Source organism: Pipistrellus hanaki (assembly GCF_964339955.1).
Source record: "Pipistrellus hanaki genome assembly, chromosome: 10".
NCBI classification, from domain to species: Eukaryota; Metazoa; Chordata; class Mammalia; order Chiroptera; family Vespertilionidae; genus Pipistrellus; species Pipistrellus hanaki.
Window position 1 is genome coordinate 72,148,548 of NC_140512.1, and position 27,233 is coordinate 72,175,780.

General features: G+C 44.6%; 1 protein-coding gene across 6 annotated transcripts in view; it reads right to left on the reverse strand.

The window, feature by feature from the left end:
- The window catches only part of LMBR1 (limb development membrane protein 1), a 124,074-nt gene that overhangs the window by 79,178 nt on the left and 17,663 nt on the right, over positions 1–27,233 (reverse strand). For 3 of the 6 annotated variants that reach the window (XM_084897534.1, XM_084897538.1, XM_084897535.1), the window contains exons 3-4: positions 26,637–26,676; positions 20,029–20,168 (exon numbers count right to left, since the gene is read on the reverse strand). In XM_084897534.1, the coding sequence (XP_084753660.1) occupies positions 20,029–20,168; positions 26,637–26,676 (180 nt within the window). Of the gene's footprint in view, positions 1–17,914; positions 17,999–20,028; positions 20,169–26,636; positions 26,677–27,233 lie in introns of those variants that run through there. The other 3 variants (XM_084897536.1, XM_084897539.1, XM_084897537.1) reach the window with 2 other exon arrangements.

Genomic DNA, 27,233 nt, shown 5'->3' on the forward strand with positions numbered 1-27,233 from the left:
CTCAGCTTGGATGGGATGGAGTTTCAGGATGGAGCCTATAGCCTTGGCTTCCTGTCAACCTCGCCCTATGAGGTTCCTGAGTCTCAGTGTTCCTCTGTGTCCTTTGGTACTCGCTGCTTTGGTACTCACTGCAAGCACCTCTGAGAGAAAGGTGCCCTCGAGTTTCACCCGCTACCAGACAGCCTAGTCTCTCCCCCAATGAGTCCAGTACTGGGGTTCAGTGCAATTGATAGTGGGGTTGGAAGTGGGGTTCTGTGCAGTCCGGAGCTTTTGTCTCCTTCCCACTAGGGCAATCCAGCGGCCTTACAGCCTAGAATCCCTCTGTATGAGCCTGGGTTCCCAGGGTCTGGCCTAGAACTGGGGTTCAGTGCTGTCAGATCTGGGGTTCAGCACAGTCCGGAGCTTTTATCTACTTCCTGCTAGGGAATGCCAACCAGGCACTTGGCCGACCCTCCTCTCCAGCTCCGTCCTCTCCCCACACGCGCACCATGTCTCTGTACCTTAGGCTTTTACAACTCCTCTGGTTTTCCTTCTGGTTTTCTCTTTCCTTCTAGTTGTAGAATTTCCAGTCAGTCAACTTTGCTGTAGTTCTGGATGATGTCCACTTTGTATTTTAGTTGTATTTTTTGAAATTGTTGTGTGAGGCTGCAGTTAGGCGTTTACCTATGCCGCCATCTTGGTTTCTTCCCAGCACCCATTTTCACATCCTCATCTTCTTCACAGATGCCTGCACTCTACAGCACAGCTCCTGAGAGCCAGGCACCCAAGTGGGGCAGCACCGTGTCCCCACAGCACTGGCTCCGAGGCCAAGAATCCATCCTGAGTGGCAGAACAAGCATGATGTTTGAGCACCAAATGATAACCAGTGTGCCATGTCAGCATGGCCAAGGGTGAGCCTGAGGAGGGGCGGTGACGGATTCAAGAAGACAAAGAGAATACAGCTGGGGCTCAGCGGATCTCTCATGCCTGGATAAGGACACAGAAAAATCTAGCCTGCAAGCCAAGGCTGTATTTTATAGTCAAAGCAAAATAAGAAGTGGTCAACATGGTTACAATATTCTCGTGAGTTTCACCTTGTTTTGGCAGCACTGTTGTACCTCCCACAGCCCTTTAGGAAGGAATTAGGGTGGGCTACAGGTCAGGTTTAATTATGCAAGGAAAGCTCTGCCCTTCAAGCTGGGATTTGTTTGTGGCTCTGCCACAGGTCAATCCAAGGCTTGACCCTATAGCCACTCCCTACATCTCCCCCTTCTTTTGTTTTTAAGCTACTATAAAGGTAAAAGTTAAACATCAAGAATAAAGCTCTGGCTATTAAAACAATAACAAAACAATGCCAATGCAACATAGCAATGTGAGAAATCAAAACTACAGACAAGTTAACATTTTCAGCTACAAAATGAAAGTTTCTTTTGTGCTGCTGTATATTTACTCGTAGTTCTTGGACTTGGCTGCGCAAGACTTTGCAGAAGACTGACAGTTAACCAATGCTAGCTAGCATAGCCAGAAACATGGTTGAGGAAGTAGCTTCCATTCTTGTTTTTCTACTATCTACCGGACATCAGCTTTAACCTCTTCAGCTGACCCCATGTTGACACCTCGGTCCCTTAGCCTTCATTTTCTTCTCCCGCATTGTTGTCATCAGGAAACTCTCAGTCTTTTGAACGAAGGGACAAGGACCTTCTCTAAGTCTATTGTGGTAATGCACATAATGCTCTGGCACCCAAACTGACTGTGCTGCTCCCTCTGGAAAGATTCAAAACACAACCTCTTCCCCACATCATTACTGGATTCGGTAAAACTCTTGTTTGGTTTGTGTATCCTTCCACAGGGCAAACTCAGTGGAGGCTATTGCACTGGAGGTCCAATGCCTTTCGGCCTCTGTACAACTCTCTGCATCATAATTCAAAAAATTTAACACATACCATCCTTCTCCCCTTTTTTTGGTTTTATAATTGCTTTTTAAGAGTAGATTTGGCTCTTTCTGCTATTGCCTGACCTTGTATTTGTGCTATTTTTGTTTTTGGTAAGACCTGATTTATAGTATTAACTAGGGCCTAGTGCATGAAATTCGTGCAATGGGGGTGGGGAGTCCCTCAGCCCAACCTGCCCTCTCACATACTGGGAGCCCTCAGGGGATGTCCTACTGACAGCTTAGGCCCGCTCCCCAAGGGGGGCAACCTGGCTGATCAGGGGAAGGCACCAGCCCCATCACCCCGCTGCTGCAGCCACTGCCAGTCACCACAGCCACCAAGGTGTTTTCATCAACACGGATTCAGTTCCTTCACCAAGAAAAAATTGACAACTTTCTTTAGGCATTTTCAAGATGTGTCTTTCATAGGATATGCATTTCTTTATTTATTTATGTTTTATCCTCATCTGAGAATATGTTTCCATTGACTTTTAGAGAATGTGGAAGAGAAAGGGAAAGACAGAGAGAAACATCAAAGTAAGAGGAACACTTTGATTGGTTGCCTCCTGCATGAGCCCTGATCTGGGCCCCAGCCAGGGAGGAGCCTGAAACCAAGGTACATGCCCTTGATCAGAATCAAACCCAGACCCTGTGGTCGGCAGACCAAGGCTCTATCCACTGAGTCAAACCGGCTAGGGCAGGATATGACATTTCTTAGCCCTCCAGCAGCAGACCTTTTTTTTTTTTCCTCTAGAAGTGTGGTGGAAAAATCCTAGATCACCTTTTTGGATTCTTATTACCCAAGTTACTAAGAATATTACCAGTGGCATACAGGAAGGTTAGCCAATGTGCAGTCAGAAAAGGTGTTTCCTCTATATTTCACATCAATCGCGGGCTGGGCCCTGCCCAGACCTAAAGCCTCTAGCCGAAGCTTTAGGCCTGGGCAGGGCCGCTCCAGCTCCCTCTGATCACCGGCTCAGCCCCTGCCCAGGCCTGCCCAGGCCGATAGCCTCCTGGGTAGGAGCAGACCCCCAGCTCCCGGCCCAGGCGATCGATCGCAGGGGGTCCGCTCCTGCACCAGGCTGAAACCGAGGCTTTCGGCCCGGTGCCAGAGCGGGCCCACAGCTCCCTATGATCAATAGCAGGGGGTCTGCTCCTGCACCAGGCTGAAACCGAGGCTTTCAGCCTGGTGCCAGAGCAGGTCCACAGCTCCCTGCAGTCGGTTGCAGGGAGTCCGCTCCTGCATTCGGCAGAAAGCCTCCTGGGGCAGGAGCTGTGGAAGGATACACAAACCAGAGGCTTTCGGCGTGCCCAGGCCTTACCTCCCAATGACCTGGGTGCCAGGATGTTCCTGGGACACAGACACTGGGAGCCTATGTATACAAATTAACCGCCATCTTGTTTGTGTAGTCACTCTGATTGGCTATGGGCATAGTGAAAGTACGGTCAATTTATATGTTTGTCTATTATTAGGTAAGATTGTTTGTGCCATTACTTTAATTTCTCCAGTATAGTCCTGATCTATCTCCCCAGAGAGAACTTGAAACCCTTTCAATGTTGAAACCCCTCTCCCTAAAATTAGTCCCATCATGCCCGCAGGAAGGGGACCAGGCCCTCCCGTGGCGTTCATTTACCCAATGCTTTTCTCTCCTGCACTTTGGCCCATTCCCTGGATGTAGGCCCGGCTAATATCAGCACAAACATGAATAAAATACTTCCATAATAAGTAATCTCCAGGTGAGAGACAAGCCTTTGTGACAGTATTAAGCCTCTGGTAACCTTCCACTACTGTTTTCCCCTGCCACATACACTTATTTCAATTTGCCAATTTAAATCAGTCCAAAATAAGGTTTATTTTCTAACTTTATTTGTCGTAGGATGTGGACAGTAAATGATACTAATTGGCTGCTGTCAGTCTTTTTGAGAATACAGACATAAACTTTGGTTAGGGGGGCAAATGCAAATTATTCACTTTAAAGTGTCCTTGGTTTAGGGATGACAGGATTTACTAGATGGCCCCAAACCACTTGTCATTTATATTTTTTAGATGATTGCAAACTGCTGTTACATGCAAGCCACAAAATTAGAAAAATGACTCTGTAGGTCTTTGTATACACTTAATAAAAATCTTCCTTAGGATTCCTAAGTATACTGAATAAAGTTGCTATTTCTCCTGTAGATATTTTTAGATAAGGACTTAACTAATTAATGTCCTCTAATAATTTCTTAAAGTCATTTAAGGTCTTGAGGCAATCCTTTCATATTTCTTACCTTTTGAGGCCTAATACTTTGATTTTTAAGTACAGTTCCTAGGTATTTGATGGGCATTTCCCACTGTATTTTTTCCCAGAGCAATCTCTAAGCCACATGTATGGAGTTTTTTTTAAAAAACTTACTTTCTTTTAAACAGAACCAACAACTTGGTTGCTTTTCAGAAGAACTAGTAGGAGAGAGACATGCTGGTCAATACTGCAATGCATACATCTCAAGTAAAAGTAACTCTCTTTTTCTTCCTGGTGTCTCATTAATGGTGAGATTTAATGCCCAAATAATAACTGTTGGTTTACTTTGTAAATAGTAGTGGAAGAGATTTTTAAATTTTTCCTTTTTAAATTTACTTTTAAACAGTATTCATTGTGTACTTTGTTAGAACCAATTGCTTATATGTATTCAAATAGAGCATAGTTGTTAATTTTTATTTGATAAAGCTTCCCACATGATTTCGAGTATAAATTAGGCCAATCTATTTCTTTTAAGAGGAGAGAATAAATCCTTGAATCATTCCAGAGCCCTTGAAATGTTCCAAAGCTATCTCTAGGTTAAAGCCTTGAAATTTAACTTGAAAAGACTATCAAATATACATAACCCAAAGATTATATTATACACTTTATATAGTTATTTCTGAAAGACATCAACTAAGTTCAAACTGGTCTCAGCATTAAAAATTTGGTTCAGACCATAGAATTAATTCTTATCCTCTAAGTAGGCCAACAAAATACCACATCCTAGGTTGAAATTCCACCACACGCAATACACATAAGGACCACAATACACTCTGAACCACCAGTCTCTCCAGAGAAAACCATTCCTCTCAAAGATGAACCTCCACACTATTCGTCTATAGTTTTCATGTAATGTCTGCCTGGTTTTGGCATCAGGCTAATACTGGCCTAATGAGTTAGAAAGTGTCCCCTCATTATCTTTTTCTTCCTTTTTTTAAGTTTATCTTTATAATTGAAATACAAATGTACTCTTAATTTCCCCATTGATCCCCTTCTAGCCTGACCCATCCCCCCAAACATAAGATGCTCCCCACCCCCACTTTTCCAACCCAAAATTAAGAAATCAGTATTTTAAATATTTTGCTGGTTTTCCTCTTAAGACTTTCTTCTTTTTTGGCATCTTAAGATGTTGTTCTTCCTGTTTTCTCCAGTGTAGAACTGGAATTGGGTGGAAATTACTGTATTTTTCCATGTATCCAGGCTGTTGTTTCTTGGGTGGAAATTACTGCATTTTTCCGTGTGTCCAGGGGTTATGCAAATCTATACTAATAAAAGGGTAGACATCTTCCGGACCTCAATCCAGACAAAGCCACAGTGGTTGCGAGGCCCGGGATTCTAGCTTTGCAGCTGACGCGGCCAACAGTAGTAACAGCAGTGGAGTGATGGGGACAGCGCCTTCCCCTGATTAGCCCAGTAGCTTCCCACGGGAACGGGCCTAAGCCATCAGTAGGTCATCCCCTAAGGGCTCCCGGACTGTGAGAAGGGGCAGACCAGGCTAAGCGACACCCCTCCAGGGCACGACTTTCATGCAATGGGCCTCTAGTATGCATATAAGATCTTTGGTTAATTTCAATTTTCTGAAAAGGTCTGTGTAGAACTGGAATTGTTTCTTCCTTAAATATTTGGTAAGGCTGACAGTGAAGCCCTCTTGTCCTAGAGCAGGGGTCCTCAAACTTTTTAAAGTGGGGGCCAGATCACAGTCCCTCAGAGAGCTGGAGGGCCGGACTATATGAACTACTAATTCCTACTGTAACACCTCGGCTGCGCTCACTGCCCAAAAAGCCTGGCGGGCAGGATCAGACTCCTCTGCGGGCCGCATGTGGCCCGCGGGCCGTAGTTTGAAGACCCCTGTCCTAGAGTTTATTTATGAAAATATTTGTAGCATTTCTACAATGTCTAAAAGGAATTCGGTTATTTGTTCAAGGAATTTTTTCATTTCTCTAAATTGTTGGATCTACTGGAATAACAATGTTTATAATATGCACTAATTATCCTTTCAATAGCTGAAGGATGTGTAGTGATGTCACCCTCTTTTGTTCCTCATATTGATCATTGGAGTTTTTTATTATTTTTGCTTTTCAATGATACTGATCTTCTATTTTCTATATTTTCTGTTTTTTATTTCACTGATTTCTCCTCTTGTCTTTTTTAATATCCCATCTTGTTCCTTTGGGATTCACTTGCTCTCCTTTTTCTAGTTTCTTTTTTTTTTTCAATATATATTTTATTGATTTTTACAGAGAGGAAGGGAGAGAGATAGAGAGTCAGAAACATCGATGAGAGAGAGTCATCGATCAGCTGCCTCCCTGCACACCCCCCACCGGGGATGTGCCCGCAACCAACGTACATGCCCTTGACCGGAATCAAACCCGGGACCTTTCAGTCCCCAAGCTGACGCTCTATCCATTGAGCCAAACCGGTTTCGGCATCCTTTTTCTAGTTTCTTAAGGTGGAAACTGTAGAAACTAATTTGAGCCCTTTTTCTTTTCTAAAACATGCATTTCAGTGCTGTAAACATTTTGAAATGATTTCTTTCCATTTTTATTCAGTTCAAAGTACTTTCAAATTTCCTTTTTTACTTCTTCTTTGACCTTTGCGCTATTGGGAAGTATGATAATTAGTTACCAAAGACTTGAGGCACTTTCCAGATATGCTGTGTCACTGATTTCCATTTGATCTCAGCATTGTCAGAGAACAAATCTAAATCCTTCTAAAGTATGGATTATTTATGCCATTGGGTGTGGCTGTCTTAATAAATGCTCCGAGTGTACTTGAAAATAATGTGTTCTACTACTGTTGGGCAGAAAGTGCTAATAAATGTAAATTAGGTCAAGTTGGTTAAGAGTATTATTCAAGTCTTCTATTTCCTTAAGTTTTCCTTTCTACTTGTTCTGTCAATTATTGAAAAGGGGATACAGATATATCTGAATATAGGTGTGATGTTGACTATTAACTCATTCATTTCTGTAATTTTGCTTCACATGTTTAATGTTTATTAGGTAGATAAATGTTTATCATGTTCTTGTGATGAATGGACTCCTTCATCATTATGAAATTATCTTCTTTATTCCTTACTCTTTTCTGCTAATAATATACCTACTCTGGCTTTCTTTTTGCTAGCATTAGGAGGGTATACCTTTTTCTCCTATTGTTGTTAACCTATTTGTGTCTTTCTAGTTCAAGTGGTTTCTTTTAGGCAGCATCTACTTGTGTCTTCCTTTTTATCAATCTGTCCATCTCTGCCTTCTAACTGGGGCATTCAGACCACTGATGTGGTCAGGTTCAAGGCTATCAGCTTGCTCCGTTTTCTATCCATCCACTATTCTGTCTCCCGTTCTCCTTCCTTTTCTGTGTTCCTTTGTACTAGCTCTTTACTATGCTCCACTTTGTTTCCTTTATTTGCTTTCTGACTGCACCTCCTTGCTGAGCTGTTTCAGGAACTGGGGGTCATCGTGTACACCTCTAACTCCGCACACTGTACTTCCCATAGTATCACTTTGTGGGCAGCACAGACCTGTACCAGCGTATTTCCATTTCCTTCTTCCCGCCTCTGTGCTGCTGTGGTTACATGTTTTATTTGTACATATTATACAACTCACAATACACTGTTACTATTTTTTATTTCAACAATCAATCTTCTTTGAATAAGACAAACGACAAAGGAAAACGTCTATGTTCACCAGCAAATGGCATGCTGGTGTAGGGCAGCGACTCCTCTCCTCCCTCCCTGCTACTGCAGCACTGCTTCCTGGAGCAGTTTGCTGGTGATGAATCTCTAGTTTCTGAATTTCTGACACTGCCTTTTTTTGCCTTTGTCTTGAAAAAAGTGTTCTCACTGGACTTAGGTTGGCAGGCTTAGGATGGACTGGCTTTCTTCCCCACAAGAAAAATGCCAATTCTTATCCTTGGTCCTCTGCACTTACATGTCCTTTTCTCTGAATGCTTCCAAGATTCTCTTTATCATAGTCCTGGCCAATTTCATGGCCTGGCAGTTTCTTGCACACAGGGCTTTCCTGCACATTGGGCTGGCAGAGCTTCTTGGATCAGTGGGGTTACAGGTTTCACTGTGTGGAGTCATTTGTGTGCACACGTACACCCACACCTTAACACACCAAAACCTCTTTGTAAAACACATCTCACGTCAATAAAACACTTAACGTAGGTCTGTACTGTATACTATATGTCCTCCAACAAAACAAGGCGCTCACACTGAGCGACCTTCCCATCCTGACGACACTGTCTGTCCATCTGTCTGACCAGTTGGTCTGCAGCCGTCAGCTCTGTGGGCCCTGCCTCCTCCTGTATAAACAGGCTGTACCCTAACTTGCTGGGCTCTCATGAAGAACACAGAGAAACGATGCACAACCGAGTTAAATGCTTTCAGCATCCCAGCCCGCCTTGTCTCCACACAGCGAGTGGCCAAAACACTGAAAAATTCTAATGCCCACCAGCATTAGGTCAGATCAAGACAAGAAAGTGATGCCAGTTACAACTAAAATTAGCTCTCAACCTTTTCCCTAAAGGTTATCATTAATTACACCAAAAAAACATCGATAAAAGCCTAATGCTCATGACATTAGCAAATATAAAAACAATGACAAAAATTGGCATAGAAAATAAAATGCAAAGAAAGACACCAATCTATTAACTACCCTGTTTCCCCGAAAATAAGACAGTGTCTTATATTAATTTTTTCTCCCAAAGTTGCGCTAGGTCTTATTTTCAGGGAATGTCTTATCTTTCCATGCGCTAGGTCTTATTTTCAGAGGATGTCTTATTTTCGAGGAAACACGGTATGTGAACATAGTAAAATTATCAATATTTTTTTTTTCATCCTGCTCTTCCACATATTCTATTTTCTTTATGGCACAAAAATCCTTAAAAATCATGAAACATATATTTAAACCCCACTGTGAAACTCAAAATTCTCCATATCCCTATGCCAAAGGGCAGAGGGCAGCAGAACTGAGGAGCTGGGCATGCTGGGGCCCTCGGCACACAGCCCACACAATTCACTGGTCTCCCCAGTGCATAGCTCGAATCCGGCCTGAGTGAGGTCGCATGTTAGCACATGGCAGGGAGCTCCAACGACTGCTCCCAACAAGGTCCAACCAGAAATGCAAACCCTTGATGCTTAGAGTCCACGCTGCTCTATAACTGGGGGTGGAGATTTCATTTAGTTTTTGCAATTTGAAATAATCAACTGTCAGGCACAGCAAAAAAGGAGGCTCTTTATTATTAGTGATCTATAAATATATAGGCATCCAGAATTTATCTTTCTGATCATACATGCCACTTTTATGCCGTGAAAACTATAAATTCAAATTCTTCTCTGGAAGTCAAAAGTTAAAATATAAAACTCTGCCTGGGGCAAAAGCTCACACAGCAGTAAAAGCACCTCCTCTGACTAGTCAGCGCACGAAAAACAAAGCAGTTATGAACGGCGACACAAAGACATCTGCTCCCGTGGATGCTAACAAGCAGAAAGTCTGCTGGACCAGGGAGAAAGGCCATCGATGAGCATGGTCTGAACACCAACAAGGTTTAGCCTGTCAGGAAACTGGGTGCCTTCTTTACTGTGGAACTTTAAATATACATTATATAGAATTTAAATGTTATTTCCCATCACCTGTTCTTTCTCCGGAGAGTCAACATGACTGCTGGCTCTCAGAAGGGATATAATCTAGATCAGGGGTCGGCAACCTTTAAGACATAAAGAGCCACTTGGACCCGTTTTCGAAGGAAAAAAAAAACCTCGGAGCTGCAAAACCATTGCGACATAAGTGATACAGCTCCCCGCCCCGCCCTGCTATCTGCCCTGCTAGTGTCGGACCTGCTGGGGGCCGCAGCAAAGGTTCAAAAGAGCCGCATGCGGCTCCGGAGCAGCAGGTTGCTGACCCCTGATCTAGATCAAGCGTCTCAAACTCGCAGCCTAGGCATGCGGCCCGCCAGCTTGTGAGTTTGACATGCTTGATCTAGACCCTGCCTGTGCCGCCCAGCCCACATCTCAAAGCACTGGTCAGTGATCGTACATACACAGTAGGCCATGCATGGTCATGGAACTAGAAACTCCTATCACCCAGCGACTTCGCAGGAATCATAACGTCACAACATTTCTCGCAATCTCCACCAGTTGTATCCCAGTGCAGCAATACCATCATGTATTGTACAATGCATAGAGTACTTGGTAATAGTAAGTACCACTTCACGTATGTTCTATGCTTCTAATGTTATTTTAGGATGCACTCTTTCTACATGTAAATAGAAAGTCCGCTGTAAACAGCTGTGTTAGGCCTGTGGCAGCCTCCCACACCTCGTGTTTATCTGATTGTGCCTCCTAATGGCGTCCTTTCTCTCAGGCCTGCTCCAGTCTCACATCATTTGCACAGCGACAGGCCAACAGGCGGACAGCCTGGAGCACTGTGCCGTGCCATGTGCAGTGGGCTGCACCGTCCAGGTTTGTGCAGAGCCATGCTATGTTCACACAACAACAAAAACGCCTAAGGATGCATTTTTCAGAACATATCCCAGCTGTTAAGCTGTGCATGACTGCATTTATTTTTGCAAGAAATATTCACACTAAGAATTTGAGAATTGATGGTTTTATCCTACCTAATCATCCACATAAAAAGCTTTTTCAAAGTCCAAATAATTAAATGCAAAAAATTAAAGAGTAACAAGAGTAAATAAATGTGAATGTTTTAGACTTAACTTATGCTAACTTAATTATCAGTTTCACATATAGAAAGCTAAAGTTACTGTAAGATCTAAAATGCAGAAAAATAATAGATCTATCATACATTCCCAAGTAGTAATTATATTCTTAACTATTGCCTAAATTTAGTAAATTCCCAGCATCTTACAAACGTACGTCAGATATACACACATAAAGTTCCTAAGAATAGCCTATAATTTGATAAAGCATTGCTAAATTAAAAATTAGGGCTAATAAACATAAAATGCTACCACTGCCTTTATTTTATTACATATCAACTTGGAGATAAAAAGAAAAATTAGTCAAGTTTCCCCACTTCACAAAGTTAAAATTACATGCTCCAATACAGTAGTAGAATCTTAAAAATTCAGAATCCTCAGAGTTTGTCTAAATCAGTATCAATGACAACATATTTGAAAGACAGCCAATGCCTATCCCTGAAAGAAGTATCTGAATTTAAACAAAGATTATTTAATAATCCCCAAACACTTAGTTTAAAGCCAAACTAAACCGCATCTGACAGAATGCCAGATCACCACAGGATGTGTTAACTTCTAGCTCCACCTGCTGGAGTCAGAAGATAACATACTACACTGTGAGCACTAAGCTCCCACCTTTCATCACATAGAAAACTCAACAAACTTAAACAAGAAAACGAATCTGAGTTCAGCCTTTGTCAATGATTTCCAAAATGACAAAACTAAGTTAAAACAAATATTTCAGTCAGTGGAATTGTCAAAAAGAGACTAAGGTAATTTTTAAATTCTACCAAGCAAGCATAAGCTTTAAAAGACAAGTATATGTTTGAAGAGTCAGTATTGTGAGAACTTCAGAACTAGAATAGATTCTGTTTATTTGCTTGAAAACAACAAATAAAGAACAATTTTAGCAATGAGCTGTGAAATTTTTTATATTAATATTAGGGTCCCAGTGTACCAATTCATGCACCCTGAAAGGAACTGTGGGCGGCAGGCTTCGGTGGGCACAGGGGCAGGTCTCGGGCCCATCCTCTGTGTCCCAACCTGGCCCCCAGTACTGTCTGCTGGCATCCCCACTCCCAATGCTGGCCCCACTCTCCCTGCTGACGGTGTGGAGCGACTGGGGCCAGGGCCAGCAGCGGTATGAGCGGGTCCAGTACCGGCAGTGAGTGCGAATGGCAGCTCCTGCCCTGATTGCCTCTCAGGAGCAGGGGAAGGTGGAGAAGCCCTCAGGGCTATCCGGGCTGGCAGTAGCTGCTCGCACCCGTTGACAGTGCCAAGTGTTTGGGGCCACTGCTGGCAGCAGGTGTGAGCACTGGGCGGGACTGTGGCACACGGAGCAAAGAATTTTCAGTAACTACCAGAGGCTCATCCCAATGACAGCGACCAGCACCCCACTTTGGTCTGGGGCCCCGCTTACCAGTTCCCCGCTTACCAGTTCCACTGTGGCCAATGCCTGCCATGTTCCTCACTCTGCCTCCTGCTGCCGATGCCCACCATGTTCAGCACATGCCCCATGGTGATCAGCGCATGCCATAGCGACCAGTTTGGTTGTTCCTCATTCCATCTATTTGCATAGTAGGATTTTATATATATAGATAGCATTTTTCTTATACTAAAGAAGCAACACATGCCCACTGTAGAAACATTACTCAATGTAAATACCAAATTAAAATTTTTTATCATATTATCCTACCAGCCAGAGAAAAACACTTTTTCAACATCTTTTGGTATCAATAAATACTCATCTACATCATCATCTATCCCGGCCAAAAAAAGCATTCCATTGTTCGGACCTACCAAAATTTAATTAGTTAACAGGAACTATTGGTAATATTTAACTAACAAAGGTATATTAAATTGGCTGACTTTTAATATTTATACATAAGTATAAATAGATTCTAAAAGTATGGATTTTTTTTGCCTAGCTGGTTTGGCTCAATGAATAGAGTGTCAGCCTGCGGACTGAAGGGTCCCAGGTTTGATTCTCATCAAGGGCATATGCCCAGGTTGCAAGTTCGATCCCCAGTGGGGCCATGCAGGAGGCAGCCAATCAATTATTCATCATCATTGATGTTTCTATCTCTCTCTTCCCCTCTCCCTTCCTCTCTGAAATCAATAAAAATATATTTAAATAAATAAATAAATAAAAGTATGGATTTTTTAAAAATCTTCTGTGGAATGTGAAAATGGATAAAACAAAAGTGTATTTTATAATGTCCTTCAGGATGCCCAAAAGAGCTACTGTCTATTCCTGTTGATAAATCAAAACGTGTACCTCACAAAGATTAGTCAAACTGGGCAATCACATTATAAGTCTGATTCTCCCTGGTCACAAGAAAGAATGAATAGCTTAGCAAAAACTGAACCCCTCAGGGGAAAATGCCTCAATAATTAAAGAATTATTTCCTGACTTTAGAGCTGCAATTTTAATACCACCATTCTCCTATCTTCAGGATGTGTCATCATTTGGGTTTTATTTTAACTTTAAACTCACATTATATAAAACTAGAGGCCCAGTCCAACATCCCCTGAGGAGTCCCGGATTGTGAGAGGGTGCAGGCCAGACCAAGGGACCCCACTGGTACACAACCAGGGGTGGGCAGGGGCATAGGAGATTGGCCAGCTGGGGAAGCACCGCAGGAGAGCTCAATCCCTATTGGCCAGACCCCAGGAGCAAGCTAACCTACCTATTGGAGTGACGCCCTTTGGTGGTCAGTGCACATCATAGTGAGCGGTTAAGTGGCCTTAAAATATCATTAGCATAGTACACTTTGATTGGTTGAACAGACAATTGGATGACTAAACACTTAGCATATTAGGCTTTTATTTAATAGGATTAGCACTTTAAAAGAACAATTCAGTGGCATTTAGTGCATTGACAATGTTGTGCAAAAACCACCTCTATCTAGTTCCAAATGTTTTCATCACCCAAAGTATGGATTTTTTTGCCTGGATGGTTTACATCATCCATAAACAGTTATGTCATCATTTTTCAATTTATGGAACTGAAAAGTTTCTTATTTTTCTTAATATTTAACATACAAGATACAGAAAGTGAATACAAATGTATACTTTCTTTTTTCTGCCCAATTTTACTGTTTACTATTGATATATACCAATAAAAGTAACTATGTAAGGTTTAGCTACCATTTTAATCTGTCATCTCTACTCCCCTATACCATCCCACCATAAACTGCAGTTGCTGGCATGTCATGGCCCGAACTGAGACAACAATGGGACTAGCCCCACAGCATCGTGCTGCCAAGCAGCAAAGACCCCGGGCCAGAGCAGTGGCTGCCAGAGGCGCACCATCCTGCCCCACTCCAGCCTCAGCACCACCCCTGTATCACATGCTTCAAACTATTCTAATGATTTTCTTCTTACAGAAATAGATACATCTTGCTTCACAATGCAGAGATTTAGAACTAAGATTAACATCTTACTTTATTATGTTGCTAAATTCTGGCCCAGAGAAAGGAAGTATCATCCCAAGGTCATCTGATTAACATGTAACACCTCAACCCCGTATGTCCAAAATCCAGTGTATTTAACCAAGGGAAGTTTACTTATACATACTGAAGCATTTGTGATTTACACATTAAAGGCACAATCAACCAAAAACATATATATTGGCAATTTTATAGGATAAGCTATAAAATTTCTTTTCAAATTAAGTTCACTCTTACAAAGTATTCCTAAGGATACAATTAGTAACTTTTACTCATTCGATCAATGAATCATTATTGAGCATTTTCAGTGTCAAAGCACTGGAACTGGTGCTCCATGGGAGATTGACATTTTAAGACATATTCTGAGCTCTCAAAAGAATTTTCAGCCGAAACCGGTTTGGCTCAGTGGATAGAGAATCAGCCTGCGGACTGAAGAGTCCCAGGTTTGATTCTGGGCAAGGGCATGTACCTTGGTTGCGGCACATCCCCGGTAGGGGGTGTGCAAGAGGCAGCTAATCGATGTTTCTCTCATCAATGTTTCTAACTTCTATCCCTCTCTCTTCCTCTCTGTAAAAAAAAATCAATAAAATATATTTTTTTAAAAAGAATTTTCATAAATTCATAAAAGTTTTAACAAAGAAAAGACAAGTAACAATTCAAGAAAACCCTTCACCTGTCATTCATGGTAAATAACTGGCAAAAGAACATGGATGACATAACCGCCCCACACTTTCCAGGGCTACTGAAAATTGGCTCTGAGCTGATACTAATTCCAGGAGACCCACATCTCTGTGGTCCCAGTCGAAGTGGGGACTTAGGGAATTTTATCTGAGATCTCACAGGTCCACAGTGGGTCCCTGAGCCCATTCTGTGGTCATATCCCAGTTTCGGATGCAGAACTGGCCACACTAGCAGTGGGCAGAACCCCACACTTTCCCTGGCTGGGGAGTGAGGTGACTGCCTCCAACCAGGAAGGAAAGCACACAGCAATCGGTGCCCTGGGGATGCGAACGACCCCGAGACAGATGGACCTTGGGGAGGGACAGCGGGTCATTGTAAGCTTGGTCAGGCCACGGCCGCCTACTGCAGTTGCTGTACCAGACATGGTGTCATTGCCTAAGAAAATTAACACAGGCCTCGTTTGTACTACTGTGGCTCCTTTTCTCCGGCGCTGTCCCTAAGGCCTCCAGACAGAGTGTGCCCACTTCAGGGCCCACAGCGCTACAGGCCTGAGTCACAATGCAGTTTGCAGGGATCTGATCACCTTTCCTTCCACACCCATCATCCAGGCCCATTACACAGATAACACCATGCTGACTGGACCTGGTGAGCAAGAATTAGCAACCGCTCTCGATGCGTGGGCAATACACCCGTGTGTCAGAGGTGGGAAAGAAATCCAACAAACTCAGCGCCTTCTACCTCAGTGATGTGGGGTCAGGGTCTGGGCACCCTGAGGTAGCCCTTCCCGGGAGAAGGAGATGTTGCTGCACCTGACCCTCCTACCACCAAAACTCGCCCACATGCCGATGGCCTCTGTGGATCTTGGAGGTAACATTCCTCACTTGGGTCGTTCCTCGCGCCTTTTCCTGTGGCCAGCAAGGCTGCAAGTGGAGCCAACACGAGAGGAAGCTCTGCGGCGGGCCAGGCTGTGCTCTGCCCTTGGGCCCCATGAGCCAGCAGGCCCCTGTGCTTGGAGTGTCAAGGCAGACATGGGTGCTGTGTGGAGCCTTGGACAGCACCAGAGGGTGAAGCACCAGTGGGTGAAGCACCGTCAGGCCCGTAGGATTTTGGAGTGAAGCCCTCTATCCTGTGTGGATCACTACCTTCCATCTGAGAAACAGCTCTTGCAGCCCCTAGGCCTCCACAGAGACTGAACACTTGCCCGAGGTTTCCCAGGCGACCTCGCTGCTCGGTGTGAACAGCGTGTCATCTGACCCACCAGGCACAAAGCGGGGCATGCATGCCAGCCCCTGCCCTCAAACAGAAGTGGCGCCTATGTAATGAGGCCTGACAGGCCTGAAGGCACCAGTGAGCTAGGTGAGGAACTGGCCCCAACGCCATGGTCTCCATCCTTCTCTCCCGCATGCATCCTGCCTCGTGGGAAGGGCCCCTCAGTCAGCTGCCAGCGGAGAAGGCGTGGGCCTGGGTTACGGGCAGGCAGACAGGGAGGCACTGCTTCTAAGGACACCTCGGAGGGGCAGCGCTCAGGAAGTCCTCCCGGGGGCGGACCTCGAGCAGTGCACCTGGTCGTTCCTTTGCTTGGAAGGAGACGGGCCGGATGTGTGGCTATAGGCTGTGTCATGACTGCAGCCAATAGGTCGGCTGGATGGTCAGGATCTTAGAAAGAAGGTGACTGGAAAATTGGTAACAAAGGGCAGACCTGTGATGGTTAATTTTAAATGCCAATTTGATGGGGCTGCAGGGCACCCAGATATTTGATCAAACGTTATTTCTGAGTCTTCCAGCGAGGGTGTTTCTAAAAGATCCGCGTCTATACTGGTAGCCTGAGAAAGCAGGCTGCCCCCACCCCTCCATGTGGCGGGCCCGCCAATCCATGGAAAGCCAGAACAGAACAAGAGGCCAAGGAATGGGAACTCTTTCTTTCTGCCTGTCTTCCAGCTCAGATGCTGGTCTTCTCTGGCCTTCAGACTCAGAGTAAAACTGCCTCCCCCAGCTCCCCTGGTTCTCAGGCCTTCCAACCAGACTGGACGACACCATCAGCTCTCCCGCGCCACGGGCTCCCCCGCGCCACCGGCTCTCCCACGCCATCAGCTCTCCTGTGCTGCTTCACAACAGGGTGGCCTTGTTCATGGGGATCATTGCTGAGAAGCCGAGAAGCATGCATCTCAGACTGACAGCTCTTCAGCCTCAAGACAACCTGAGGGGCTAGTGAGCATTCCTTCGGATGTCAGCCACAGCTTACAGAAAGAGCCCAGTTCAGAAGACAAAGAGGGAGGAAAGTTCAGGAGATTCACTACATGCAACAGAGGACACAGATCGAGCAAAGAATCGCAGTAGAAGGAAGACCAGGGTCATAAAAGCCTCCTGGGCTCAGGGCTGCAACCATGCCTCCTAGACCGTCCCCCGACGATTTAGAAGCGATACCATCATTTACATGCTTCTTCCTCTTACTCCCCAACTCTCAGCTCATGGTTTACTGCACATTAATGTTCTTTTTCTTATTTAGTGTATTCCTTCAGTGTATGTTTACTGGGCAACCACTCCATGGAAAGCACTGTCCGAGGCCCTGGTTTAAAAACAAAATAATGTCCCTGAGCTTACACCCTTACATCATAATGAGAAAGACAACCAATACAAAAAAATGTCATTTTCAAAGTTAAGGACTCTTGTAACCAATATATAGGACATGTGTTGGTAGCTCTTACTTTGTCCATAAACAGAACAAAGAAATAGCCCTGATTCAGAGTAAATAAAGGTCATTAGTACAGTATGCCATTTCTACGAGTAAAACTGAAAACAAAGGTAAATCCACTGCCACACCATCAGCCCAGCCTTAGACACCTCACTGCCCATGAAACCCAGCCCCAGGGCAGCAAGCACAATGCGCACACATTCACAGAAAGGCCGAGGGGAGCACGCCCTTCTTCTCCAAGCACGATGGACAACACACACAAGAACGCTCTGTGGATTCTCTGTCACCAAGGTGTCTGCTCATCACGAACAGCTCTGTCACTCAGGAACCGCAGCCATGGCTGCCAGGCTGCTTCCTGCCGTGCAGAGTAACAGACTTACTCTGTGTCCATTTCAGTAAACACCTTATTTTCCTTATTTGAGTTTTTCAATTGCTAATTGAAAACTACACTAATTTTTTTATTCACTTAATAATCAGTCCTAACCTGACTAAATTCACCTGGTCCTCAGATGTCAACAACTCCATTGTTTCTAGTTTCAAGCATGACAGTGACCACGAGGCCAGGTTAAAATATGCAATTAGAATGAATTTTAAATTCTTACATCAAAAAACAGCTTATGCAATATTAAAGGACAATTGGGAGGAAAATGTTTGCAATTAACCTGATAGACAACTAATTACTTAAAATAAAAACACTGCAAAAATAGGCAAAGAACACAGGGAGGCAATTTACTAAAAAGTATGACCTATAAATGTGCTTTATAAATGTCCACCCATACTAGTAACTAAAGAAATATAAATTTACTGGTCAGGATGAAGCCGCCTGCAAAATCTGTACAGTTTTCTTCTGAAGGATAAAGAGGAAATTTCTTTTTAAAAACTTGTAACGTATGCTTACCTGGAAAGTGAACTGCATAAATTTAAGGGCAAACATTTACTTATAAAGATGACAAATTATAGCTCTCTACTTAAAACCCTGGAAGAGCCATGATCATAATTGGCCCCAAGTGACACGCAGCCTGGGCGGGAAGGGCACAAAGCAGGTGGCAGGCCCCGCGGGCGCCTCCGTCAGTGGCATGCTCAAATCCACAGCTGAGAGCTGCAGGCCACAGAGTCCACAGGACTTCCCACCGTATTGGACTATGAAGAAAAGTGACTTTCTTCCCTATAAATGCTGTTTTCCAAATCTTCTACAGCAAACATGTATTTATTTAAACACACACAAAGGAGTAAGAGAAAAGGTATATGTATAAACTCCAGATGAATTAAATAGTTAAATGCAAACAAAACCATTTTTTTAAATTTTTTAATCCTCACCGAGGATATGTTTATTGATGAGAGAGATAGAGAGTAAGAGAGAGCGAGAGAAACACCAATGTGAGAGAGAAATATCAATCAATTGCCTTCTGTACACACCCACTCAGGAATCAAACCCACAACCCTTTTGCTGTACAGGACAACACTCCAAACGAGAAAAAGGAAGTATTTGTCACAACTTACAAAGGGAAGGGATCTTCTAAACACAAAAACCATTAGAGAATCCAAAGGAAGAAAAAGACTGTACAGCATAAAAATGTAAAACTTATATAAATTAAAAAATAAAATAAAATTCAAAAGCAAAATAACTAGAAAAACATATTTATAAAAATCAGATAAAAAGCTGTGTTTGACACATAAAGAGATCACATAGTTTAAAATAGAAAAAAAAAGATGAGCAAGAGACTATGAAACATATAAAAATATATACATTAGAACTTTCTAGATATACAGTGTATTACAAATTCAAATGCCCTACCTCACTAAAAATGTCTAGAAAATGGCAGAGCTAAGATTGGAATGCAGATTTTTTTGGCTTCAAAGTAATATACCATGTTACCTACATAACTCATTATTTTTTTTAAAACCACATCAACTTTAAAGTTTGTACTTGATAAAAAGTTTCCCCTTCTACCACCCATTTTGAAATGGCTAGAGAAACTAATAGCAAATAAATACAATGGAAACTACGGCTCCTTTTCCATGTCGTCAATGGAGGTTGAGTTCTTCTGGCATGTTCAGATAAAATCAAAATTCTCTTGCTAAATATTTAAATTAGAATCCTGGTCAGTATTAAACTACTCCTTGAGTAAGTAAAAAAGAGAAGCCTTTCACAACTAACAGGAAAAGGGAGGTGAATAAAATCTGGTTTTCTGATTTTATTAAGGGCTCAAGTGATTTATCAAAGATGCAAATTATGAAGAAACTATGAAAAGGAAAACCTAAAAATACAGTGCGGTAGTAAATTAAAACATTAATTGTGATTAAGCCAGACATACTAACCATGGATCAGGGAGCCATTGAGCCACTGAATGTAGTAGCTGTGAGGAAAGGAAAGGAGGATTTCGTTGCTGATGATGGAGAAGGGTAAGAGCAGCACAGCCCCCGCGGACACTGCGAGTGTGAACGTGCACAGAAACAACCTGGAAGAGAAGAGAAGATGTCACCAGCCATCGGGGAAGCAGGGAATGCGGCCGTCATTCAAAATGAATAAAAATTCTGAATTTTTTATCTAAAAAAAATTATGGGAGAATTTCATGAAATCTACGCAAATGAGAGACAAATGACACACGTGTTACCCTAGGAGTTAAGCTAAATCAGCTCTAGAATGCCTCACTCTGCAGGGATTGGTGGATCTAAAGAGGAGACCCCAGAGGACACATGTGCTGAAAGCAGAGGCCTCACACTCAGAGAATGAACCGTAGGCTCTCTCCTCCTTTATATGTGAGTGTTCATTTCACATTGTATATCATTAATAGCTTTGGCAATCTTTGATAAAAGCAAGGCAACAGCTATTTTAGGTGAAAAAATACATGTGAATGCAGTATGAAAAACTCGTATTTCAGGGGAAAGCTTACAAAGCCACTGGTCTGCTACCCCTTAAAATGGGTAAAGTGTAAATAATTTGTACTAATAAACAGAAGGGATCATTAAACAGTATTTAAAACACTACTTTGTCATTCTTAAAAATAAGATATCTCTAATATGTACTAATTTAGAAAGGTGTCTAAACAAGTCAGGAACACAAATTGTAGGAAAGACAGGTGATAAATAGAAAGCATGACCCTCCCCGCAAAAAAGGCACATATATACACACAGAAAAATAGAGATAGAAACACTAGCACAGCACATATCGAAGCTGGGGAGGAGGAGAAGAGGGTGGTTTTCAAAGGCTCTCACTCTCAGTCCTACATATGCAACATTTAAATTTTATAGCTATTTTTTAAGATTATTTCAAATAGCAAACAAAATAGGAGTCTCACCAACATTAGAGAGGGAAACTTAATTTAATAGTCATCCCATTAAAGAAAACATAGGAAGAATGTGAAAATGTAAGGAAAATCATCACACTAAATGCTCTACATCTGATGGAGTCACTTGGCAGCAATGCCACCTTCTGGTGGCCCACAGAAGTGTTTCCTGCTAAGAGCCTACCCACCAGGAACCTGTTCAGATACTGATGGATTTGCATGAGACCACGTGATGCACAACAAAGCACAATCCAAACCAGCTCCAGCAGACGTCCTTGAAGGCTCTGCTAACGGGACATGTTTCCCCGTCAGAGCAGGAGACAAGCCCTCACCTGGGCCACTGCCCTGCAGCAGTGACGCCGAGTGGCCTTGAGCGAGGCCGTCAGTCTTGTCCTCTAGCCAGTGAGGAAGCATCTATTGGCTTCCATCACCTCTTTCAAAGCTGGAAGTGAAAACACCACCAGGTGCTGCACAGCCACCGAGGCTTTTCCACACCCCACTCCGCCCCACAGTCCCCAATCAGTCACCTCACCTCCTTGTGCCCACATGTGAGTGGGTTCTGTGGCTCCAGGCCAAGGCCACTGTCCCCAGAGTCGCCCTATACATCCCTCAGCATTTCCCTTCTCCCATTCCTGGCTTCCACGACACTCGGACCACAGACCCAGCAATGAAGGCCAGCCACAATTTCCAAATCAAAGCCCAGACCTGTCCACGCTTATGCAGCAAACAAACTGAGTATCTGGTCACAGAACCCCAGGAAACCCTGATCACACGGGCACGGCGACTGGGCCGCAGCTTTCACCAAGACTGCAGCCCACTGCATTCCCAGAGCTGGCGCTGGCCTGGAGATGCCAAAAAGACCGCAGCTTCCTCCCTAACTCCCTGGGGAGCTAGGAGGAGAGCTGCCCCTGAGAAGCTGATGGGGACCCGCTGGAGTGGCTCCGTGGTTGAGCATCAACCTATGATCCAGGAAGTCATGGTTTGATTCCTAGTCAGGTTGCAGGCTCGATCCCCAGGGTCAGGTGATCAATGATTCTCTCTCATCATTAATGTTTCAATCTCTCCCTCTCCCTTCCTCCGCAATCAATTTTATTTTTATTTTATTTATTTATTTTATTTTTTTTTTTAAAAAAAAAAAAAAAAAAAAAAAAAGCTCTAACTGGTTTGGCTCAGTGGATAGAGCGTCAGCCTACAGACTGTAAGGTCCCAGGTTCGATTCAGGTCAAGGGCATGTACCTTGGTTGTGGGCACATCCCCAGTGGGGGGTGTGCAGGAGGCAGCTGATCCATGTTTCTCTCTCATCGATGTTTCTAACTCTCTATCCCTCTCCCTTCCTCTCTGTAAAAAGTCAATAAGATATATTTTTTAAAAAGCTGATGGGAAGAAGGTAGGTGCTGGCACGGGGTCCCTGAGGTGAGGCCCTGCCACGTGGGAACTGCAGGAAAGTGCCCTCGGAAGTGATGGATGGTTTCAGAAATGCCCTTTCCGCACGGAAGGGCTCTGTGGACGGGACCACAGTACCTATGTGGGGGGAGAGGGGTCACAAACCATTCCTGGTTTTTAGCCTGAGGACATGGACAGTCTCGCTGATCAGCCGTTGATGGAGGAGGCTACAGGGGAGGAACAAGTTCAGCTTGGACACTTGCAGGCACCATGTCCATGAGACAAATGTCACAACCACCCCTGAACTTCTCACGCAGGCCCTCCGATGGCCTTGACTCTGCCCACCCCATACTGGTCACATCCTCTCATCACTGGTCCAGGTGGTGTCTGCCAGGACTCTCCGTATGAAGTTACTCCTCCCCTTCATCATAAGCACTGTGTGGGAAGCTAAGAAAACCAAGAGCATGTCCTGTTCCTGGTCAAACAACGTATCCCTCTGGTGACAGCCACGGGCACTCAGGCTCCTATTTCACCTGTGCAGGATCCATTACACCCATTTCTGTGATGAACAGACTCTCCCTGGTTTGGCGAGAAAGCCCCTGCAGGCCTGAGTCTTTCTGACACGTGCCCTCATCCTTGGGCACACCTGCAGCCAGTGCGTCCGGGCCGTGTTCCTGTCCTGAAAGCTGTACTCAGAGGCACTCGCTGCTCTTGGGTGCTGCGCCCCCAGGCTCAGTGGCAGGCCAACCCGGGGTGCACTGGTGCTGTGTGTAATGCACGCACCCACACGCACATCTGCAGTGACCCAGTAACTCTGAAAACCATGAGTCCACAGTGATACTGCCACCTCCACTGCGCCAACTCAATGTTCTCCTTCGTTGTCCCCCGACTGGGACTGGTTCCTGTCATCGCTAACGGACAGGACCCACCTCTGCGATCAGTGTCCCATCACACTGACTCCCATCCTATGCAGAGGTGCCTGCTGCTCAGGTGACCCCCCATTTTGGACCTTCCTGCCCTATGCCCTCCCCACCTGAGCTGTCACACCCATTCCAGGCCATGCCTCGAGGGCTCTGCCATCCTGCATAGACACCCTCCCTACATGCCAGGATGCCCTCTGCAGGGACTTTTCCTCCCTGCTCTCAAACCCCAAGCCCACTCTGGCCACCCTCCAGAGTGAGACACATGCGAGGCCCTCTCCTCACAGGCTGTTTCTGTTCGCCAGTTAGGCATGCATTTTATATTGACCACTTCCATTCCAGCCCAGTACCGGGCAGAGGGTCGCTGTCAGCAAGTGGAATTCTGGTTGGGGAGGGCAGCGGGAGTTAACCTGGGGGCACAAGGAGGGCAGAATAAAGGCCCCGAGGAGCAAAGAGAGCGTGAAGGTGGGCTCTAGAGCAAGGGGGGAGGCACAGGAGGGGGTCTGTGCTGGCAGAGCTGGAGTCACCCTGGAGCCCCCTCTGTGCAGGCGGCTGGCAGGCACCGCACTGCAGAACTTTCAGAACATTGACCACATCCGTTTCCTGCTCAGGCTCCGCCTCTCCTGTTTCACCCTCTTCAGCGCCCCCACAACTCCCTTCAGTGGGAGGAAGGCAGGCCAGGAAGAGGATCAGGGCGCAGGGGATGACCTCGAGACCACGGCCACTGTGCAAAGCCTGACCATCGCTTGTGCACCTGCTGTTTACGCACACAGCAGCTCTGCACAGCAGGCGCAGACGCAGACGCAGGCCCGCTCACGTGCCAAACTCAAATCTCGGCTTCTCCATCTCGACTCAAACTAATCTGGGTTCGGAATTTAAACCCAGGTCCAGTTCTCACTCATCCCATCACAGAAGGAAGAAAAGACAGGGACGGACAGAAAGAGCAATGGGTGAGGGGACAGGGGAATGAACTGGGTTGCCACCCACTCCACGCTGCCTCCTGACTCTGTGGTGGGTGCACAGCCATCTCCCTCCGGAAGGTGTCCGTGTCACCACACGACACTCGGACACGCACCTGCCGCCTGGCTAAATCCGGGCGAGGTGCGGGCCCCTCCGAACCCTCACCACCAGTAAACTGCATATTTTCCTAAAATATCCTGCAAGGAGAACGGCCAAAGTGACTGGCACTAATTGATTTATAAGTTATTGATCTACAAATGCACTTCACTAATTGACCACCAAAGTGGAACAGAGACCACGCAGCGGAGAGGCGCCATCTCAGTACTTCAGCCTGGAGGGTTTCGCTGGACACAGTTCCTGTCCGCCGGCAGCCAGTGTGGGACCCACCGTGGCTTTCTGAAGTGAGTGAGTGTCATTGTGTTTTTACGGGAGCAGGAACTGGGACAGAGAACGTTCCCAAATGTCACGGTGCTGGGACTAAAATGTAAGATCCCTAATCCTGCACATTCAAAGCAACACGTTTTGGGGCTAAGTTTTAGAGCCATTCAGAGAATGCCCAGTATGGAGTTACAGTTGCTTTCCCTGGGTGTTTAAATAATTTAAATCCAAATCCAGTACAGCAGGATCCGTCCACACTCATTTTTCAGTAATAAATCATTTGTTAGTTGAAAGCATTGCCTTATTGAGGTGAATTCAAATAAAATCAACCACTTTGATGCATACAAGTCAGTGGATTCAGAGGGTTCCCCATGAGCCTTCAAACCATCCAAGTAACACCTCAAACCCACCGAGAGTGCTCTCCATTCTCCTCCTCTCAGCCCCAAGGAACCGCCACCTGCTTTTGCTGAATTTACCTATTCTGAACATTTCTCATAAATGGAGTCAACACTGGTGACCTTTGGTGACTGCCTCATCTCACTGAGCATCATGTTTTAGGGGTTCACGCATGTGGTAGCAGGTGTCTGCATTCCTCTTCATGGCCGAGTGACGTGCCTGTGTAGGAGAAGCGTGTGTGTGTGTGTGTGTGTGTGTGAGAGAGAGAGAGAGAGAGAGAGAGAGAGAGAGAGAGAGAGAGAGAGATCATACTATCTGTCTCCCTCCCCTCTCCTCTCTCTCCTCCTCCCCAGCAGCTCAGCAGAAGCTGGGTAATCGGACACTAACCATGAAGGGACAACAGACAAACCACATGACTGGCCTGAAATGTGCAAATGTGTTGACAAGGTCAGGGAGTCAAAGGAAATACTGAAGTCGAGTTTCGTCTGCGGCGACCACAGGGCCACAGCCCTCCCTGAAGTGTGGGGTTCTGAACCAGGGACAACACGGGGACGGCAGCAAACTGGAGTGCAGCAAGCTGGGACTGTCAATGCCAACTTCATGATGCTGTGGCTGTACGGTGGACTGGCAGGAGAATTCCCTGTTTACAGGAATTAGATACGAAAGCATCCTGCAGAAATGGAGCATCCGGTCAGCAACTTCTCCAAGGGCTCAGGGAACACAAGTCTTTGTATTGTATTTCTACCTTTCCTATAAATTTGAGACTACTTCAAAACATTTTTAAAGTATCAAAGAAAACAATCGAAAAGCAGATGTCTCCAATGTAGTAGGCAAAGCTGTGGAATGTCTGCTTCATTGAGCAAACCTGATAGAAAAGAATTCACTGCTTTCCACCTACAGCAGTTTGATTCCTCAGAAAAATTAAAGGGAATTTCTATCCTGTGTCACCAGCATCCATGAAGCAGAAGAACTCTTAGCCGTGAAAGGGCTACCCCCCTGCTCACAGGAGGTCTGTAACCACACAGATGGCGCTCCCTCTTCCAAACCCGTCCAGGCTGCTCAGCAGACCATTCAGAAGCCGGGAGCTTGCTTTCTTAATGGCCCAGCAACTTTCCCAGCCTGAAGCCCATGTCCAGGCTAAATCTTCTGAAGTTAAAACCTGTTGGCTTGCCCAAGCTGACTTGCTCAATGGTTGGAGTGTCGGCCTGAGAACTGAAGAGTCCCCAGGTTCAATCCCAGTCAAGAGCTCGGACCTCAGCTGCAGGCTTGATCCCAGTTGGGTCACATGTGGAAGGCAACCAATCAATGTGTCTGTCACCCTCCCTCCCTTCAACTAAAAATCAATGGAAAAAAATATATATCCTTGGGTGAGGATTAACAAAAAAAATCTATCAGCTCCTTAAATAAGCTAATTTAATAAGAGATAATCAATCCTTCAATATTCATGCATATTTGCCTATGTGTGTTTTCCGAAGATAGGATGAAAGTGTTGTAATACTTTAGGTAAATTTATTCCATATTTCTGCCCAAAAGGTAGAATTAAATTTTGAGGATTTATGACTGCAGAATTAAAAACAAAACAATTAAACTTTAAAATACATACGAAATCCTGTTGACTATGGCATCTTCATCTTCTTGTTCATCTGCAAAAATGTTTAAGGTACTAACATTATTTTCTCTTCCAACAAAATGCTTCATTCATTTATAAAAAACAAACAAACATATAAACTTATAGCAGCAATTATTGATGGAAACTTTTTAAACAGCACAGTGTTTATTTCAGTACAGAGTCATATTTAAATTTCATTACATGAGATAAGAGAGAATACGGTTAAAGAATAGTGTTTTGATTAATCAAAATCCTATTGACAAAATGGCCATATGTAATTAAAATATCCCAAACATTCAGTGCTCAGGAAAATGAGGCTTAGTAGGCCCTTAAGACTACTATCACGCTTACTGTTATAAAATGTAAATGAATTTGCTAATGAATGAGATTTTCTGATTAATAGCCAAAATAAATAAATAAAAAGTTTGCTATAAAATTAAAATTCAGAATCTAAGGACTCATATACTTTCCTAGAATTTGAGTTTGTCATTGGCAGTGGCCACCCTAACCCACCTGGAGTCCCATGCACCACACTCATCATGGCTGTCCAAGGTACATACAAGAATGTGTCCGCTTGGCTAGTGTTCACTC